Source organism: Salvelinus alpinus, chromosome 25, assembly GCF_045679555.1.
Source record: "Salvelinus alpinus chromosome 25, SLU_Salpinus.1, whole genome shotgun sequence".
NCBI lineage: Eukaryota > Metazoa > Chordata > Actinopteri > Salmoniformes > Salmonidae > Salvelinus > Salvelinus alpinus.
This window is the reverse complement of record NC_092110.1, coordinates 19,242,669-19,261,901: the sequence shown is the minus strand read 5'-3', so window position 1 is coordinate 19,261,901 and position 19,233 is coordinate 19,242,669. Positions and strand designations below refer to the sequence as shown.

General features: G+C 42.8%; 1 protein-coding gene across 8 annotated transcripts in view; it reads right to left on the bottom strand.

Moving 5' to 3' along the window:
- Nucleotides 1-2,084: 2,084 nt before the first annotated feature.
- LOC139553552 (kinectin-like) overlaps nucleotides 2,085-19,233 on the bottom strand; it is a 44,712-nt gene continuing 27,563 nt past the window's right edge. For 3 of the 8 annotated variants that reach the window (XM_071366012.1, XM_071366014.1, XM_071366010.1), the window contains 23 exons: nucleotides 19,001-19,091; nucleotides 18,524-18,592; nucleotides 18,358-18,395; nucleotides 18,006-18,096; nucleotides 17,820-17,888; nucleotides 17,674-17,711; nucleotides 17,470-17,560; nucleotides 17,188-17,297; nucleotides 17,003-17,102; nucleotides 16,866-16,906; nucleotides 16,651-16,741; nucleotides 15,633-15,719; nucleotides 13,318-13,407; nucleotides 8,162-8,281; nucleotides 7,970-8,059; nucleotides 7,782-7,874; nucleotides 7,598-7,666; nucleotides 7,392-7,475; nucleotides 6,698-6,781; nucleotides 5,698-5,781; nucleotides 4,339-4,428; nucleotides 3,999-4,109; nucleotides 2,085-3,095 (listed from right to left, as the gene is read on the bottom strand). In XM_071366012.1, coding sequence (XP_071222113.1) covers nucleotides 3,066-3,095; nucleotides 3,999-4,109; nucleotides 4,339-4,428; nucleotides 5,698-5,781; nucleotides 6,698-6,781; nucleotides 7,392-7,475; nucleotides 7,598-7,666; nucleotides 7,782-7,874; nucleotides 7,970-8,059; nucleotides 8,162-8,281; nucleotides 13,318-13,407; nucleotides 15,633-15,719; nucleotides 16,651-16,741; nucleotides 16,866-16,906; nucleotides 17,003-17,102; nucleotides 17,188-17,297; nucleotides 17,470-17,560; nucleotides 17,674-17,711; nucleotides 17,820-17,888; nucleotides 18,006-18,096; nucleotides 18,358-18,395; nucleotides 18,524-18,592; nucleotides 19,001-19,091 — 1,861 coding nt within the window. In that variant the 3' untranslated portion in view covers nucleotides 2,085-3,065. The remainder of the gene's footprint in view (nucleotides 3,096-3,998; nucleotides 4,110-4,338; nucleotides 4,429-5,697; nucleotides 5,782-6,697; nucleotides 6,782-7,391; nucleotides 7,476-7,597; nucleotides 7,667-7,781; nucleotides 7,875-7,969; nucleotides 8,060-8,161; nucleotides 8,282-13,317; nucleotides 13,408-15,632; nucleotides 15,720-16,650; nucleotides 16,742-16,865; nucleotides 16,907-17,002; nucleotides 17,103-17,187; nucleotides 17,298-17,469; nucleotides 17,561-17,673; nucleotides 17,712-17,819; nucleotides 17,889-18,005; nucleotides 18,097-18,357; nucleotides 18,396-18,523; nucleotides 18,593-19,000; nucleotides 19,092-19,233) is intronic. The other 5 variants (XM_071366011.1, XM_071366017.1, XM_071366015.1 and 2 more) reach the window with 5 other exon arrangements.

Sequence of the window (19,233 nt, the reverse complement as noted above, 5' to 3'; positions counted from 1 at the left end):
AATAAAATATGGGTGACAGGAAAGACTTTCCTTGCATTTTCAGCAACAGACCTGGCTTATTCTCACTTGAAACACTGTGTGCCTAATGCTCACTTTTTTGTGTTTAATAGGGTACAGTACACATTATGTTAACATCTGATTGAAAAGTGATCTCTTCTTGCAATTTGTAGTCTATTACATATTAGGTGTAGATATGATAATAATGATATTATAGATGTGATAATGTTAATTAATGATAAGTAGTTTGGATGTAGTGAACTACTTTTTCAAAGTAACTTTAGTTAAGTAAACTATATTTTTCTTTAGGGTAGCTAAACTTCTTACAGTGTGTCTTCCAGTGTGAAGTAATTGGTAGTTTGGCAAACAATATTTTCAGAGTAGCTTCCCCAACACTGGAGAAATCTAGTGACTGGATTCCTGGAGATCTGCAGTGTAGGAAAGTGAATCAACTGTGTTTATTCCATAGGTTGCATACATCTGATAAGGGGTTTGACAGAGGCACTGATGTACCATAGAAAAGGCCTCGCCTGTATCATATCAGTGTATATAGGGATATACTGAGGTTATGGTGTGGAGCCTGTTTGTCGCTAGCTAGGTCTCCATGACAGGCCCACAATCAGCTGACTACAGCATGACTAACGGTTCTCCTCTTCGTCTGAGGAGTAGCAAGGATCGGACCAATGTGCAGCGTGGTAAGTGTTCGTCATTTTATTAAAATGTACTGAACACTAAAATACAAAATAAACAAACAAAGAACAACCGAAACAGTTCCGTCTGGTAACAAATACAAAGACAGAAAACAACTACCCACAAATCATAGTAGGAAAACAGGCTACCTAAGTATGATTCTCAATCAGAGACAACGATCGACAGCTGCCTCTGATTGAGAACCATACCAGGCCAAACACAGAAATACAACAACATAGAAAAAGAACAGACTGCCCACCCCAACTCACGCCCTGACCAAACTAAAATAGAGACATAAAAAAGGAACTAAGGTCAGGACGTGACAATGACAGTGTGGGAGAATGTTTGGAATGTGCTGATCCTGTGCTGCTTTCTCCCCTGACCCCTTGCTGTACAAAAGTTGTCTTGTTACTCTGTGTTACTTTTCTACAGTCCTGAAGGACCACATGCAGATTTACAGACGACAACAACAAGAGCAGAGCAATGACTGTACTCACTGTATCAAATCAAATTGTATTGGTCACATACACATGGTTAGCAGATGTTATTGCGAGTGTAGCGAAATGCTTGTGCTTCTAGTTCTGCCAGTGCAGCAAATGATCTAACAATTCCACAACAAATCCCTAATACACACAAATCTAAGTAATTAATGGAATAAGAATATATAAATATATGGATAAGCAATGTTAGAGTGGCATAGGCTAAGATGCAACAGATAGTATAGAATCGTAGTGCTGGTAAGTTGACGCCGCTCTGATATTCAATAGTTCTTCCCGGCTGTATGTAATAACACTTAAGATTTTCTGGGCTAACAATGTAAGAAATAATACATAAAAAAACAAAATACCGCAAAGTTTCCTAAGGACTAGAAGCGAGGCAGCTAAAACTAAAATTACACCAACCACATGACAGTAAGATGTTTGTCTTGAAAGGGGAGGACAGCGTAACATTATTCTGCTTATTAGTCAGTCACACACCCCTTAGCACGTTTGTCATCAGGGTAAAAACCAGAGCTGAGGGAATGGCCTTACCTTTTATTTGTAAGTCAGGGTCTAATCAAATTGAATGGCACATTGCAGAGATAAAAGATCATCCAGACCAAAAGTCAACCCCTAGCCGCAGCCCGTTACTCCTAGACTGATGGCTCTTCATAGGTCTGAAAGTATCAGATAAGTGAAAGCAAAAACAAACACTTCACTCAAGCCTCTAGTAGGCAAAGTAGTACACTACATTTCGAGGTGGTGTCTAGATGTGTTAAGGGGTTGATTTTATATGTGCAGGATAGACTACATTTTAACAAACAAGTAGAGGGATAAGGTCTGGGACATTGGTGCCCCACGGTGGTATGGCAAAGGAAGTGCAGTCAAGAGAAGCAGAACTAAACACAGGACAACGAGCAGATTTATCAAGCATCCCTTTAATTAACTGTCACCTGTTACAAAAAAAATGAATTATTCCATGTTAATGAAATTAGCAACAATATAGCGAGTGTCGATTACAGATGATATGGGACACCTCTTCCTAAAGTAGTTACAGTAGGATTAAAACCTCTATTCTGTAGACCTGTCCAACTGCTCCCACAGCGAGGATGGTCACAGCCTCCCTCCTACTGGCTCTGCACTTAGACTTCCTCCATGGTTAGTTACTTAGTTACCCGTCTGACATGCTGGGACCCTCCCTTATGCCCTTGCCCCCTCCAAAATACCTCAGCCAAAGTATGCATATACAGTACCTATGTATTCATGAATCAATGCACATTTACAGTTTGTGAGCTGTCAGCAAAGGAGATCAACAATTGTAGTGTAATGTCAGCAGGTCCTAACAGTTACTTTTTTAACAATACATTTTTCCTTTTTAACTTAAAAAAAGGAAAGAGAACCCAAAGTTAATTTAGAGAAGTAGGAATCCACTTCATCACCCTCTGGACAAAGAAAACTAACAGAGAAAAAAACTACATCTGTATTCAAAGATTTCCATTGAAAAAAGGGGGTAAACGGGGGGAGATGCCACAGTCTGACACGTGTAGGATGTCTTTAGCGCTGGCTGTGCTACTGTAGGGATCATGAGGAATGTGGTGGGACTTTGGAGTAGTAAGGTCTGGTTTGGTGTCCGGAGTGTGTGTGTGTGTAGCGTGAGGGAGCCCCTCTCCTCTGGGGCCCAGCGAAGTCTCTCCCTGACCCTGCTGAGGAGGAGCAGCTGGAGGTCAGAGGTTACAGGTCAGCGGCAGGCAGTGACAGAGGATCAGCAAGAGGCTGCCTACAGTACAGGTGAGGGGAAAGAGAGGAGTGTGACAGGAGAGGAGAGCCATGATAGGAGAGGTGGTGGGGAGGTTGGGGGTGGTCTTTGTAGTAAGATTGGGAGTGTCCATCCTCCCCTCCCTATACTTCAGGCGAGTCTTTGTCCGATTCCTGAAAAAAAAAAGGAAGCACAGTTTAAGACCTCTTTGTGTGTTACAAGAAATACTTGCTTGCCAGTTACAACCCCGATTTAACAGATGTGCTTGCTGAAAACCAAGCACAATTTTAGAAACTGTTCATACTTATTATTATTCTCCCCCTGCTGGAACCTGAAGAAAAAACATTGATACTACTTATACTTTTTACACTACATCCATATTTGCATAAATTCCTATGCATTTCAACAGCCATAGACTTGAATGGTAAAACTTTGTACCGTGCCTAGATTTCAACCATTTATGCTTTTTGAACTATAACCATTTTAAAATGTTCATAAAAGATCCATGGGCTTCAATGGAAATTATTTGGATCTGCCACTGCTCTTGAACCGTTAAAGCATACAAACACCAAACCAATGTTGACATGTACAGAATGTCTCAACTTAAATTACTTGTCAAAAGACTGTTGATGCTATTTGTACTTTTGAACAATAACAGTTTTACATTTGCATAAAAGCGCCATAGACTTCAAAAGGCAAACATTTTATTCACCACTGCTCTTGATCTGTTTCCGCTACAACAACCAACCCAATGTTGAAATGTGGAAAAAGTCGAGGGGTCTGAATACTTTCCCGAATGCAATGTATATCCCACTATAATAACTACACACCTACAAACCACCCCAAAATAGGTCACTATAACTAACCCACAGCCTATGAAAACCATATTACTACCATTACTACTGCTGTCACTACCACTACTATTTCACAACCATAAATACTGCAAGAGTAGCAAGCACACACATTTACTTCAGTAAATTTCCTTTTCTATTTGTATATATATTTTTTCTATATTTTAAAGCCTTCTTTTGATGGCTGTATTATCTAAATGTGGATCCATAATAAATACGTCGTACCGCCTCCTGTCTCTTGGTGAGTTGCCGGTTGACGGCCTGTAGCAGCTGCTGCAGTTCCCTCACAGTTTGGTTCAGCCCTGCAGTCTTCTTCTCCTTCCTGTCAATCTCCTCCTGATGGACACAGTGACAGGTTAGTTACTACCCTGTAGTCACTTTCAATATAACTACACCTACTTGTCAATAAAACGACCCCTATTTAAAGACTGGTTACATTTAATACACAACTACATCTTAGTTACTCTTAGTAGCTCGATACCTTTGTTTTGACCATGACTATACACTACCTAGATAATATGTGCAACATATAGCCACAGACAGTTCCCCGTCCATTAAGTCTTACGTGTGATGAGAGGTTGCTGTTCTCTATCAGGTCACCCTGGCCTGTCTCTTTGAAGATCTCCTCCTGGATCAGGTCCAGAGACTGCTGGGCCTGAGGTGGAGCAGGGTGGGGGAAATTACAAGAAACATTTAAGCTTACATTTCAGGTAATATAAGTGTGTTCAACACGTATTCAAATGCTCAGTGTGTATTTATCTGCTAGTAGGGATGCAAATTTCGGTCAATTTTGCTGCCGACTAACTGACCCTCATTAACCGGTCAACAAACTGTGTAAAAAAATAAATAATTAAACAGTAAAATCATGTGACCAACAAAAAATACTATTTGAGATCTGTATATAATAATGAGATGCTTATGTTTCCGCCCAAGGCAGGAAGGCAGGCGACAAGCTTAGGCCCAAAATAAGCCCATATAAACATATTAGCCTTATTTTGGACAGATTTTGTGTAGAGTGAAACCTCTCGCTTTGCCTCTTCCTCTTTGATACTATGCACGCACAGGACATTTTTCATTAAGCACTTAATGGAAACATGCAATAATAGCAAGCCTTTATAAAATATTTGCCTCCACGTTTCTACAGATGGATTTTCGCAAGGCTACTTTGAAGCAAGGTAAGACATGCCTCATTATTTGAAGTGAACTAAAAAAATTCAGGTTTCAAACAATTACACTGCCTCAAGCTCCCATTGCAAAGTGGTGGGTGACGTGCTGCTAGGCAGGCTATAGCCTATGCAACCGAATGACAAATTGGAGGCACGCTTTAATTACGAGTTGTGATGAAGGAATAAAAATAGCTCCTTTAATTCGTGGCCACCGAAGTTAATAGGTGACTGCATTTAGAATTGTTATTTGTTGCGCAATGACTGGGCTTACAAAAGCAGGTTTCATTCCAGTAGCCTACAGACTTTTTAAGGAGTTACTCTCACGCCGTCTGACATGTGGTAGGCTATTCCGCTGCTCAAACTGGTGCAGTAGGGACAGGTTATGAGAGCCCTGCCTATTTGGGTGAGCAAGGCTTACCAAATTCAGCTCCTCATTTTGCCTGACTGCTTCTGTATAAGAGCCATCAAGTTTGCTCTGCAGTTCAGTGCTGTGCACTTGTGATAATTAAGATGCATGGCGACTAACGAAAATACACACTCGCCAATTTAATACAGCACAATTATGCAAATGGCCCTATAGGCTAATAAGCATGACCGGTCAAATGTTTTTTTCGGCGGCTAACCGTTAACATCCTCAGCTCCTAGAGTAAGTTGCTTCTTTCTAGACTTGGACTGGTGACTAATTGTTTCTCTAACAGTAATGTAAATCCAAACAAACTAAAGGTAGTCCAATCCTAAGGGACAAGTGGACGTCTTACCTTATAGAGATCTCCAGCCACCTTTTGCCTCTCACTCTCCTCGGTCTCCAGTTTTGACAGAGTCTCAGTCAGCTGGGTCTTCAGCTGCAAGCGAAAACACCAGCGATGAGACAATTAATTAATGACAATCACAGCCCCACTCCTGGTGAAATCTGATCTCAAACTGTTTGGAGGGGGGAATTTGCATAAACACTGAGGTGGTATTCAAATATTTCTACCAAGACAAATTAGACCATTTTGCATACACCAAAACTGGTTTCACTTGGCTTTTAGAGTGGTTGAGACATGTATAGATAGCTACTTATGGCAACTCTGATGTCAGTTATGTCTCTACTAAACTAGCTATTCAATGATTAGCTAGAGACTGATAAAGATATTAAATGTTGTATTATCAATGAAAAACCAGCAGAGATGCTTTACTTATCCTTGAAGATGTTCACAGACAGAGGGTGGCAAGACAAGAGACAAACAAGACAACCAGACAGACATTGAAAATGTTTCAACTGTGTGTGGAGGCAGATGAATGATGAAAGCGTGTGCAGTTGAAGGCATAGAATGTATCCCCAAAGATGGCCGACATGGAAAAGCTCATTGTGCAGGAGTAGCAGTAAGCCACTATAAGCCTGTTAGTAGAAGTGATGGCGGAGTAGATAGTGTGTGTTATTCTGTCCTCTCACCGAGTAAAAGTGGTCCATCATCTATAACCTATGATACTAATACTCCAGTCTTACGTTACACTAAGAAAAAACTTGCTCCTAAAAAGCAAAGAGAACACACCTTATGCATGCCTCTTGCATATAAAAATAGTTTAGCCCATGTTGCATTTGAGCTTACATCACTATTGTATCCATAGGTTGTAGATCGATGGACTGACTCCCAGAGGACTCAGAGAACCCTGTATTCCCCAGGCAGGTGGTGACCTCAGAGATAACGTTGGGTGGTGCTGGTGCAGTAGGGACAGGTTATGGGAGCTCTACCTATACGGGTGAGCAAGGCTTACCAAATTCAGCATCTCATTCTGCCTGACTGCTTCTGTATAAGAGCCATCAAGTTTGCTCTGCAGTTCAGTCAACAGATCTTTGAGCTGAAATGAAGTGTGAGATATTTTTAACAGGCAGCTGTGGGATCGGAGGAGCCAGGGGACAGAACGCTACACAGCTGAAGCAGGGGAACGGGGTGGTCAATCGGCTGCTATGGTGAGCCTGTACAAGCCTATAGCATCAAGGTGTTTGGTTGGTTTTTCTACATTTAATCAATGCTCTACAGCATCTACATAAAACACATTCTCAAACAATGGAGGAATTGTGTGGTGATATGAATGAATGCAGCTGCCTGACAATGTTTTTGTTCTGTGTAACTGCAGTGACTCCAATGTTGTAACAACAACGGGCAGACTCAGTCTGTAAGTTACTGTGTAAAGTGTGTAAACCCTCTCAACCAAATTCTATAACAGAACATACCAGAATAAACTGTGTGGTGTGTGAACGGTGAATGTAATGTCTAATTGTTGCATGTACAAACACTGGTGGATACCACAAACAGTAAACACAGAGACATGCACCATAAACATACAGTACAAAGCCACCCACAAACAATGCAGAAGCTAATGACTACATCTATGACTACATAGATGAATAACCACTATGACATGACCGAGGATGACTGGCAGATGACAGGAAGTCTAGTCAGCTCACCTCTCTGACCTCTGTCACATAGGTGGCGCTCTCACGCTCTGCTCTCTCCAGCGCAGACTCAAGGTGCTGCTTGTTTCTTATCAACTATGAAAGAACAAAACACGGAATTTTGACATATGAAAAATCACTTACATTTATTGAGTCAACTGATGTAAAGTGACTAATACAATTGCTGAGAGATGTGTTAAGTGTGTAACTGGACTGACGTTGTCCAACTCCCCGACGTCACTCAGTCTGTCTACATCCTGCTCCAGTGCTGCAACTTTCACGCTCATCTAGGAAAGAGAGGGCAGGAGAGTGACCATAAGCACCACACATACCAATTATATAGTGGTTAAAGGGGCAATATAAATACAAATTCAGTTTGATTGAATGGTCTTCAGTGTTCACCTCTTTCAGCTCTGTCTGTGACAGATCCAGCTTCACCTTCCATCGAGACTCCTCCTTCTCCACACTGCTCTGGAGACGTTGAAGGATGCCCTCCTGTGGACAGTAGAGGGTATTACATGTTAGTTTAAAATACCTCATGACGCCTTTTATAGCGTTATCTACAGGACACTGATAGAGCATCACCTCACCGTCTCAGCCAACACTTTCTTGTACGTCTCACAATCTTTCTGTAGAACCTTCTGGGCCTCTTCAGATTCCTTCAGCTTATCAGCCAATACCTGGTGAAAGGAACAGCCCTGGTTACACAAATTTTCACCTCAGTTCTCAGACATTTGAAAACACAACTATTTTTAAAGAAACAGTAAAGGCTGTGCTGTCACCTTGGTGTCCTCTGAGCCCTCTGGAGCAGGTTCAGGTGCTGCTTCAGGGGCAGGGTTGGGCTCTGCTGCCGGGGCCTCTTTCACTGCAGTCTCAAACCTCTGCAGCCACTCCTGGTGGTTCTGAGAGAGAAGACAGTAGACAAGATACAAAACTAGGATATGTGGAAAAGATGAACTTATAATTGAATATCACATCATATCTGTTGCTCAGTTGGTACAGCATGGCACTTGCAATGGCTGTATAGTGGGTTCAATTCCAGAGACCACCCATATACGTCTGCTAAATTGCATATATATATATATATATATATATATATATATATATATATATATATATATATATATATATATATATATATATATATATAAAATGCAAATTAATTACTTAAAAATCATACAATGTGATTTTCTGGATTTTTGTTTTAGATTCCGTCTCTCACAGTTGAAGTGTACCTATGATAAAAATTACAGACCTCTACATTCTTTGTAAGTAGGAAAACTTGCAAAATCGTCAGTGTATCAAATACTTGTTCTCCCCACTGTATATATACACACAGTACCAGTCAAAAGTTACTCAAATCAAACTTTATTTGTCACATGCGCTGAAATCAACAAGTGTAGACTTTACCACGAAATGCTTACTTACAAGCCCTTAACCAACAGTGCAGTTCAAGAAGAGTTAAGAAAATATTTACCAAGTAGACTAAAGTAAAAAGTAATAATAAAACACAATAACAATAACGAGGCTATATAGAGGGGGCACCGGTACCGAGTCAGTGTGCGGGGGTACAGGTTAGTTGAGGTAATTTGTACATGTAGGTGGGGGTGAAGTGACTATGCATAGATAATAAACAATGGGGGGGGGGTCAATGGAAATTGTCCGGTGGCGATTTTATCAATTGTTCAGCAGTCTTATGCCTTGGGGTAGAAGCTGTTGAGGAGCTTTTTTGTCCTAGACTTGGTGCTCCGGTACCGCTTGCCGTGCGGTAGCAGAGAAAACAGTCTATAACTTGGGTGACTGGAGTCTCTGTCAATTTTATGGGCTTTCCTCTGACACCACCTATTATATAGGTCCTGGATGCCAGTGATGTACTGGGCCGTTCGCACTACCCTCTGTAGCGCCTTACTGTCAGATGCCGAGCAGTTGCCATACCAGGCGGTGATGCAACCGGTCAGGATGCTCTCGATGGTGCAGCTGTCGAACCTTTTAAGGATCTAAGGACCCATGCTAAATCTTTTCAGTCTCCTGAGGGGGAAAAGGTTTTGTTGTTCCCTCTCACAACTGTCTTGGTATGTTTGGACCATGATAGTTTGTTGGTGATGTGGACACCAAGGAACTTAAAAATAAAAAAAACTCAACCCGCTCCACAACAGCCCCGTCGATGTTAATGGGGGCCTGTTCGGCCCGCCTTTTCCTGTAGTCCACGATCAGCTCCTTTGTCTTGCTCACATTGAGGGAGAGGTTGTTGTCTTGGCACCACACTGCCAGTTCTCTGACCTCCTCCCTATAGGCCGTCTCATTGTTGTCGGTGATCAGGCCTACCACTGTTCTGTTGTCAGCAAACTTAATGATGGTGTTGGAATCGTGTTTAGCCACGCAGCCGTGGGTGAACAGGGAGTACAGGAAGGGACAAAGTACACACCCCTGAGGGGCCCCAGTGTTAAGGATCAGCGTGGCAGACGTGTTGTTGCCTACTCTTACCACCTGGGGGCGGCCCATCAGGAAGTCCAGGATCCAGTTGCAGAGCGAGGTGTTTAGTCCAAGAGTCCTTAGCTTAGTGATGAGCTTTGTGGGCACTATGGTGTTGAACGCTGAGCTATAGTCAATGAATAGCATTCTCACGTAGGTGTTCCTTTTGTCCAGGTGAGAAAGGGCAGTGTGGAGTGCAATTGAGATTGCGTCATCTGTGGATCTGTTGGGGCGGTATGCTAATTGGAGTGGATCTAGGGTGTCCGGGAGGATGCTGTTGATGTGATCCATGACCAGCTTTTCAAAGCACTTCATGGCTACCGACGTGAGTGCTACGGGGCGGTAATCATTTAGGCAGGTTACCTTCGCTTCCTTGGGCACAGGGACTATGGTGGTCTGTTTGAAACATGTAGGTATTACAGACTCGGTCAGGGAGAGGTTGAAAATGTCAGTGAAGACACTTGACAGTTGGTCCGCACATGCTTTGAGTACAGTCCTGATGGGCCGCCCCCATCTGGCCCAGCGGCTTTGTGAATGTTGACCTGTTTAAAGGTTTTGTTCACATCGGCTGCCGAGAGCGTTATCACACAGTCATCCAGAACAGCTGGTGCTCTCGTACATGCTTCAGTGTTGCTTGCCTCGAAGCGAGCATAAAAAGGCATTTAGCTCGTCAAGTAGGCTCCGCGTCACGGAGAGCTCGCGTCTGTGTTTCCCTTTGTAGTCCCTAACAGTTTTCAAGCCCTGCCACATCCGACGAGCGTCAGAGCCAGTGTAGTAGGATTCAATCTTAATCCTGTATTGACGCTTCGCTTGTTTGATGGTTTGTCTGAGGAAATAGCAGGATTTCTTATAAGCGTCCGGATTAGTCTCCCGCTCCTTGAAAGCGGCAGCTCTAGCCTTTAGCTCGATGCGGATGTTGCCTGTAATTCATGGCTTCTGGTTGGGATATGTACGTACGATCACTGTGGGGACGACGTCATTGATGCACTTATTGATGAAGCCGATGACTGTGGTTGTGTACACCTCAATGCCATTGGACTTCCTGCTTTAGTTTTTGCTTGTTAGCAGGAATCAGGAGGATAGAATTATGGTCACATTTGCCAAATGGAGGGCGGGGGAGAACTTTGTATGCATCTCTGTGTGTGGAGTAAAGGTGGTCTAGGATTTTTACCCCCTCTGCTTGCACATGTGACATGCTGGTAAAAATGTGGTAAAACTGATTTAAGTTTGCCTGCATTAAAGTCCCCGGCCACTAGGAGCGCAGCTTCTAACTCTCTTGGTAGATAGTGTGGTCTACAGCTTATCATAAGGTACTCTACCTCAGGCGAGCAATACCTTGAGACTTCTTTAATATTAGACATCACACACCAGCTGTTATTGATGAATAGACACACACCCCCACCCCTCGTCTTACCAGAGGTAGTGTCTCTGTTCTGCCGGTGCATGGAAAATCCCACTAGCTCCATATTGTCCGTATCGTCGTTCAGCCACGTCTCGGTGGAACATAAGATGTTACAGTTTTTAATGTCCCATTGGTAGGATAATCTTAAATCGTAGGTCATCAATTTTATTTTCCAATGATTGCACGTTAGCAAGAAGAATGGATGGCAGTGGGAGTTTACTCGCTCGCCTACGGATTCTCAGAGGGCTGCCCGATCCGCGGCCCCTTTTCCTGTGTCTTTTCTTCACACAAAAGGCGGGGATCTGGGCCTGATCCAGTGAAAGCAGGGTATCCCTCTCGTCAGACTCATTAAAGGAAAAAGTTTCTTCCAGTCCGCGGTGAGTAATCACTGTTCTGATGTCCAGAATATATTTTAGGTCATAAGAGACGGTAGCAGCAACATTATGTTCACAAAAAGTTAAAAAACAAGTTTAAAAAAACTAACAAAATAACACAATTGTTTGGGAGAATGTAAAAGGTCAGCCATGTTCTTCGGCGCCATCTTCAGCCTACTCATTCAAGGGTTTTTCTTCATTTTTACTATATTGCAGAATAATAGTGAATAGTGAAATAACACATATGGAATCACGTAGTAACCAAAAAAGTGTTAAACAAATCAAAATATATTTTATATTTGAGATTCTTCAAAGTAGCCACCATTTGCCTTGATGACAGCTTTGCACACTCTTGGCATTCTCTCAACCAGCTTCACCTGGAATGCTTTTCCAACATTCTTGAAAGAGTTCCCATATATGCTGAGCACTTATTGGCTACTTTTCCTTCACTCTGCGGTCAAACTCATCTCAAACCATCGCATTTGGGTAGAAGTCGGGTGATTGTGGAGGCCAGGTCATGGTCATGATGGAGCACTCCAACACTCTCCTTCTTGGTCAACTAGCCCTTACAAAGCCCGGAGGGGTGTTCTGGGTCATAGTTATGATGAAAAACAAATGATAGTCCCACTAAGCCCAAACCAGATGGGATGGCGTATCGCTGCAGAATGATGTGGTAGCCATGCTGGTTAAGTGTGCCTTGAATTCGAAATAAATCACTGATAGTGTCACCAGCAAAGCACCCCCACACCTCCTCCTCCACTGTTCACTGTGGGAACCACACATGCGGAGAACATCTGTTCACCTACTCTGCGTCTCACAAAGACACAGCGGTTGGAAACAAAAATCTCAAATTTGGACTCATCAGACCAAAGGACAGATTTCCACTGGTCTAATGTCCATTGCTTGTGTTTCTTGGCCCAAGCAAGTCTTCTTCTTATTGGTGTCCTTTAGTAGTGGTTTCCTTGCAGAAATTCGACCATGAAGGCCTGATGCACGCAGTCTCCTCTGAACAGTTGATGTTGAGATGTGTCTGTTACTTGAACTCTGAGGTGCAGTTAATTGCCCATTTATGAGGCTGGTAACTCCAATGAACTTATCCTCTGCAGCAGAGGTAACTCTGGGTCTTCCTTTCCTGTGGCGGTCCTCACGAGATCCAATTTCATCATAGCGCTTGATGGTTTTTGCAACTGCACTTGAAGAAACTTTCAAAGTTCTTGAAATTTTCCAGATTGACTGTCGTTTCTCTTTGCTTATTTGAGCTGTTCTTGCCATAATATGGACTTGGTATTTTACCAAATAGGGCTATCTTCTGTATACCACCCCTACCTTGTCACAACACAACTGATTGGCTCAAAAGGAAAGAAATTCCACAAATTAACAAGACACACCTGTTAATTGAAATGCATTCCTGGTGACTACCTCGTGAAGCTGGTTGAGAGAATGTCAAGAGTGTGCAAAGCTGTCATCAAGGCAAAGGGTGGCTACTTTGAAGAATCTCAAATATATTCCGATTTGTTTAACACTTTTTTGGCTACTAAATTATTGTTATTTAATAGTTTTGATGTCTTCACTATTATTCTCAATGTAGAAAATAGTAAAAATGAAGAAAAACTTGAATGAGTAGGTGTGTCCAAACTTCTGTCTGGTACTATATATATAATACTATAGATTATATTATGTGAGCACTTACCCGTTCAGTGGGCAGAGGCACGTTCGGTAGCAGTCTGTGCAGAACACCTCGACATTCTGCCTGGGCTATCTCCAGGGCTGTCTGGTTCTCCTGAAGAGGTAAAGGAGGAGGAAAGAAAAGAGAGGACATTCAACATGGACTGCACTCAGGGAACACACACACAATTGGGGAACCTGTACAGTAGTTAGCTGAATAGCTCTGCAGGCAAACATCCAACCTCAAGACACTACCTCTGCTTGCTTGGTTTCACTCCTCCCATCTCAGAGTACACACAGGAGCATAGCCTCTGACCAGCACAACTCCCTCTCCATGACACTCCAGTGAACAAACAGCTAACATTTACAATGGCTCAATTATTTAGTGTGCGCTCCAAGCAAGTATTCATACGCCCCACTGTTCAGCAGCCACACACAACCACAAGACAAGTTCCTCAAGCTTTAGACCTCACCCTACACAAGTTCACTTATTTCATATTTTTATCCTCTCAAGGAGGAACATCAAAGTCACTTGTGTTCATATAGTTGCAGTACAGTAATGCCCCTGAGTATCTAACATTCTGTCCAGAAACAGACATCCATAGAGCACCACACATACTTCTGTTATCAGGAACCCCCAAACAAAAACCACAATGTTGGTACCGTTAAGCACATTAGCTGCACAAGGCTTGACTCTCAGAAGGAGAGCGATGTCATGTATAACCCCTCTACCCTCCAATGGAGTGAGTCCTGTAACAAACAGCTTGCACATTCACCTCTACTCTCATTAGCACGTTGTGTTGTAAGGGGAATAGGTTCTACACTACGACATATGCTTTAGATTGTGTACAAGCATGCACTTTCCTGAGCGTACACAACAGGTGTCCGCCTACATTTTTACTGTACCAAATTGGCCGAGAGCAGCTGCTGGGTAAATCAGTTCACTATGTGCCCTGTCTGCTGTATTGACATGGAGAGGAACGGGGGTCACAGCTTAGGCAAAAATTCCCTGAACCCCACACAACTGTTTATAGTAAGAGCAATCTGTTAGTCTATGGTTTACTAGTGCATCCCTAAATACATATGGTTAAGCAAAGGTAGGGGCGGCAGGTAGCCTAGTGGTTAGAGCGTTGGACTAGTAACCGAAAGGTTGCAAGATCGAATCCCCGAGCTGACAAGGTAAAACTCTGTCGTTCTGCCCCTGAACAAGGCAGTTAACCCGCTGTCATTGAAAATAAGAATTTGTTCTTAACTGACTTGCCTAGTTAAATAAAGGTAAAAAAGAAAAGAAAAAAGGGCTATGGCAGATTAGATTCTCACTGAAGAGTGGCGGCAGGTAGCCTAGCAGTTAAGAGTATTGGGCCAGCTATCGGAAGGTCACTGGTTCGAATCCCGAGCCGACTATGTGGAAAAATTTGCCGATGCGCCCTTGAGCAAGACACTTAATCCCAATTGCTCCTGTAAATTAAAAATGTAAGAGGACAAAAAAATCCTTAGGAAACAACTGGGTGGATATAAACAGCAGGTAAGCTGAGGGGCTGTCTGGTTTCTAATGGTTCCATGCAATAAGATGATAGATGTGTCCACACAGAGTAAAGTACCACCGTTATTATATAATAAATCACTGATATTCAGTATATGTTTTGTTGCTTCCAAAAATTATTTTACACAAAACAATTATGTTGATTTATTACACATAATCTGGACATAATTTTTCAAAAAGGCAACTCTGCAAGACCAAATTTATTTCAAAAATCTTATAATCGAATTTCATTAGAGGCTGATCGCTGTAATGATGACAGTATATACACAAAGCAGAATGGAACACATGCTGGATTGGGGAGAGAAAATGAGGAAAGCACATGGCAGGGAGCGAGAGGAGCATCATGAAGACCATGGATCTCAAACTTATTATGACAATCTACAGGAAATCTGGAGTCAGTCACTGCACACTCATTTTCAAATGTCTATTTCTTTACTTTGTATTGGAATTGATGTACCGGTAGTTAAAATAAATAGTTGTACTGTATGAAACAAAAAGATTGTGTCCTTTAAGAGGTCAATGCATTCTAGCGCGGAATAGCAAGCAGAACTCAAGTAGAGCAGTGTTTTTTCTACATAAAAATACATTCAGTCTTTGTGAAATTCCTGAGGGGAATAGATTCATGGAGATAGACCGCCAATTATTCAGGGCCAGAATGCAGAGGGAGGGGAGAAATGAGTATGCAGCAGCATGTAGAAATGATGGAGTAATCTCACTGGTTGATTATGGTAATAACTGTTTGGGGATGCATCAGATTTTCAATCTAGAGTGAAGCAGACTGGAAGTGGGATCCGAACCTTGAGGGCCTTGCTGAGTTTCCCCTGAAGCATGGACTCGGTGGCTGCCAGAGCCTCCATAGCGCTCCAGTTTTTCACCCGAAGCTCCTGGTCAGTTTCAGAGAGATATCACTTTCAGTTTAGCCTCAGGGAAAAGTATGCAGTGACCCACAAACACAATTTATATAGGGATGAACAGAGAACCATTAGCAAAAAAAATGTGACTCTCCTTTTCTTTACAGCGGTCCTGTCCTATCCTGTTTCGGAGTCTAGGTTTAAAGAAAATCCTCACTGCATTTTACCGTAAACCAGTCTAAGGGTCAAGCTCAACTTAACATGAGTTGGCCATCTAAAGATTGAGTCTTTAGAAGGATCAGACACTAAATTGTATTGGCAAAAACAAACAGTGAAACAGCTTTGATAGTAACACCGTAGAGAGGTCTTTGGCATAGACAAACTGAAATAACGTGAAGAATGAGAGCTGCAACTCACTGCCAAAAAAGTCCAATGAGTCTAGATAGGAAAAGCCAAATCACATAATATAGAGCTAGTCAACAAGGTAGCTGTCTGTCTCTGCAAAACAAGGCCATTGTTAAGCCCCAGAGCATTCACACGCACAGACATGCATGCTGACACACAGAAATACAGTCCTTGTAAACATGGCAAAGGACAGAGCAGAGTAGACTGACTGCCCTAAAAACTGTACTGTTTGATTGTAGCAAGCCTTAGCCAGCATAAGCATAGAATAGCAAATTAACAGCTCTAAAATGTAAATGGTAAATGTATCATTGTCTTGAATAGTTTCAATTAGATTAATAAATATTCATAGTCTGCGACAAAATGCAACCTAACCACTTTGTAAAAGGAGTAGAGAGATTATGCATGCGTAGTGTGACATCACTGAGAGGGTGTGGTTTAGGGGAGCACATCGAGGATGAGGTCTGCAGATGTATCGCAGGGCCAGACTGGAGATGTGGAGGGTAGGTTGGTAGTGTGGGCTGAGGCAGTAGCAGCACTGTCTGCAGGACAGGACACCTACATTGTTCTTGTTCCTGTGAAGCTCCAAGGACTCCCTCAGCTTAGCCAGCTCTCCCTGGAGATCAGACACCTGCTTCTCCTTCTCTGCCAACCTGGAGGACAGAACACCACCACACATACATTACCACCACTACCAATCACAACCCTGCTGGGTGGCCCCATGCCAAGGGACACTGTATACTGAAGGGAATTCAGTGAAGTACTGCGGTGACTCACGCTGTCAGCAGTTCCAGGCTTGGGGCCTCTGTGTGGGTCTGCTAGAAGAAGAAAATAAAAGTTGTTAACTCGCATTCTTTTCTCTCCCTCTCAGCCAATAAAGGTCACCAATCAACTGTTTCCACCTCTTCCCTCACCTGTTTCTGCTGTAGTTCCTGCACCTTGTCGCTCACCTCCTTGGCCCTGGACTCCAACTCACTCTGTAGTGTCTGGATCTCCTGGTCCTTAGCAGCAAGCCTGGACAAAGACTGTGTTAGTCTAGCTTTTCAGAGTACAATGCAGTAGAGTAGGTCAGAGTAGAGGGATAGTACAGTAGACTTACTGTGTCTGTAGTTCTAGGAGCTGGTCGCTGGCACTGGTGGTGTCCACAGCCTGCTTCTGTCTCAGCTGCTCCATGTCAGACTGCAGCCCTGCCACCTGCTGCTCCAGAGACTGCAGGGACAACACACACAGTTACATAAACACCCAGCAGAGAGACACAGCACAATCCAGAACCAAAACTGTAACATTGGGCAAAGTCAAAACAATTTCACATTGCCATATTATGTTTCTGACATACAGCTGAGAGAGAGAGAGAGAGAAAGATGTACTACTATGAACACACCTCAATGGTCATCCCATTGCTGGAGCCACTCGCCTGTGCTGCCTGTAGGCTCTCCTCCATTGACTTAATCTGCTCATCTTTCTCTTGAATCCTTAAGAAACACAGAATTACAAAACGTATTAAACACAGAACAAATTGTCCATGAATGTGGCAAGAGGTTTCATAGCATTTGCTAGACAAAAAGTGGTATTTTCATTGACTTACTTGCTCTGTAGACCTTCCATTATCAAATCGGATGATGTCTTGAGAGTAGGAAAAGACAACAGGAAAAAATGTAATGAGAATCCAATGAGGGAACGGGGTTGAGACTATGCAAAATAAAAACACAGCAGATCAGTGTGAGTACTTACCTGTTCAGTAGTCTGAAGAATGAATGCCTCCATATCACATTTCAGAGCCTTATTCTCTTCTCTTACAGTCTGTGACAGAGAAAGCTATTTGATTTTAAACACTTAAAACAATATTTGTCTAAACAATGACCAAAACAGTGATGTCAGGTGGGTCAAGCTTATTCCCTATGCTTGACCCCTACTCACCGTCAATTCCTCCTCCTTATTGGCCACCTCAATCATTCCCATCTTCAGCAGGTCCTCCACAGTCTTGATTTTCTCCTCCCTCTCTTGGACACTGCAGGTGGCACAACACAAAGACAGAGACACATGGTGAGACAGGGTTATAAGGGTTATAATTATAGCATTGTTTTCTGGTGTGGTATTAATACCACGTTTCTAAATAGAGGCAAGATGACAACATTTTATCTACTTGTAAAACTACCCAGCAATAAGGATAACATTTGTGCACATTTGATGTAACTAGATAGAATGAGAAGCAGAACATTCAACTCTCTGGCAGGATCTAAATTGCTTAAAAATGCTCTCACACACACACCTCTTCTGGAACTGGTCCAAGGCCAGCTGAGAAACAGTCTAGATGAGGATAGAAGGAGGGCGAGAAGGAAGGAGAGAGAAAGGGTGTCAGAGGGTGCGCATACTGAGGGACTGGTAGATCACAGCAGGAGTTCCATCTAAGAAAACAGGCGTTTTTCACTTCTGACCTGTTCAGAAATCTGAGCCTGCAGATTCTGGAGCGCTGCCTTCAGTGACATGTTCTCATTGTGCATGGCCTGTGGAGGCCAGAGAAGCAACATAGAAGGAAAAGAGGGTGAGGGCAGGAGGCCCAGAGTCAACAACATTCATAAAATAAAAAAAAGGGAGATATCTTACTATTAAGTTGACAGTATGTATGTAAGTCTACAGTAGTTTGATAATATCTTTATACTAATTCATATTTCCAGCTAATTCACTTTGCAAAATGGACAAAAGCGGCCCAGAGGGATGTCATATCTGTTTTATTACTGCATTAGCTAATATGCTTCACGAAGACAGAAATTGCATGTACAGTAAGCCCTTCAAATCAACCCACCGCACTGTGTGCAGCATTCCTTTAGCTCAACACATTCCAGCCGGTCAACAGACCATCATATGTAGAGCAGGAGTAATAATGGGGGTTTAGACAGTATTACTGTAGGTACCTGCATGTTAGTTTCCCTGTTAGCGCCACTGCTCCTCTCAGTATTCAGGGAGTCCTCCAGACTCTTCCTCTGCAGCTCCTTCTCAGCCAGCCTGGACGCCACACATGACAGGAGTCAGCAACACAACCCATAGGACAGGGAGAAGAGTCAGAGAGGACATTATATGGAACAAATGGACATTCAAGGATCAGGCTAAGCACATGTGCAAGAGGGGTGGGCATTCATTTCAAACT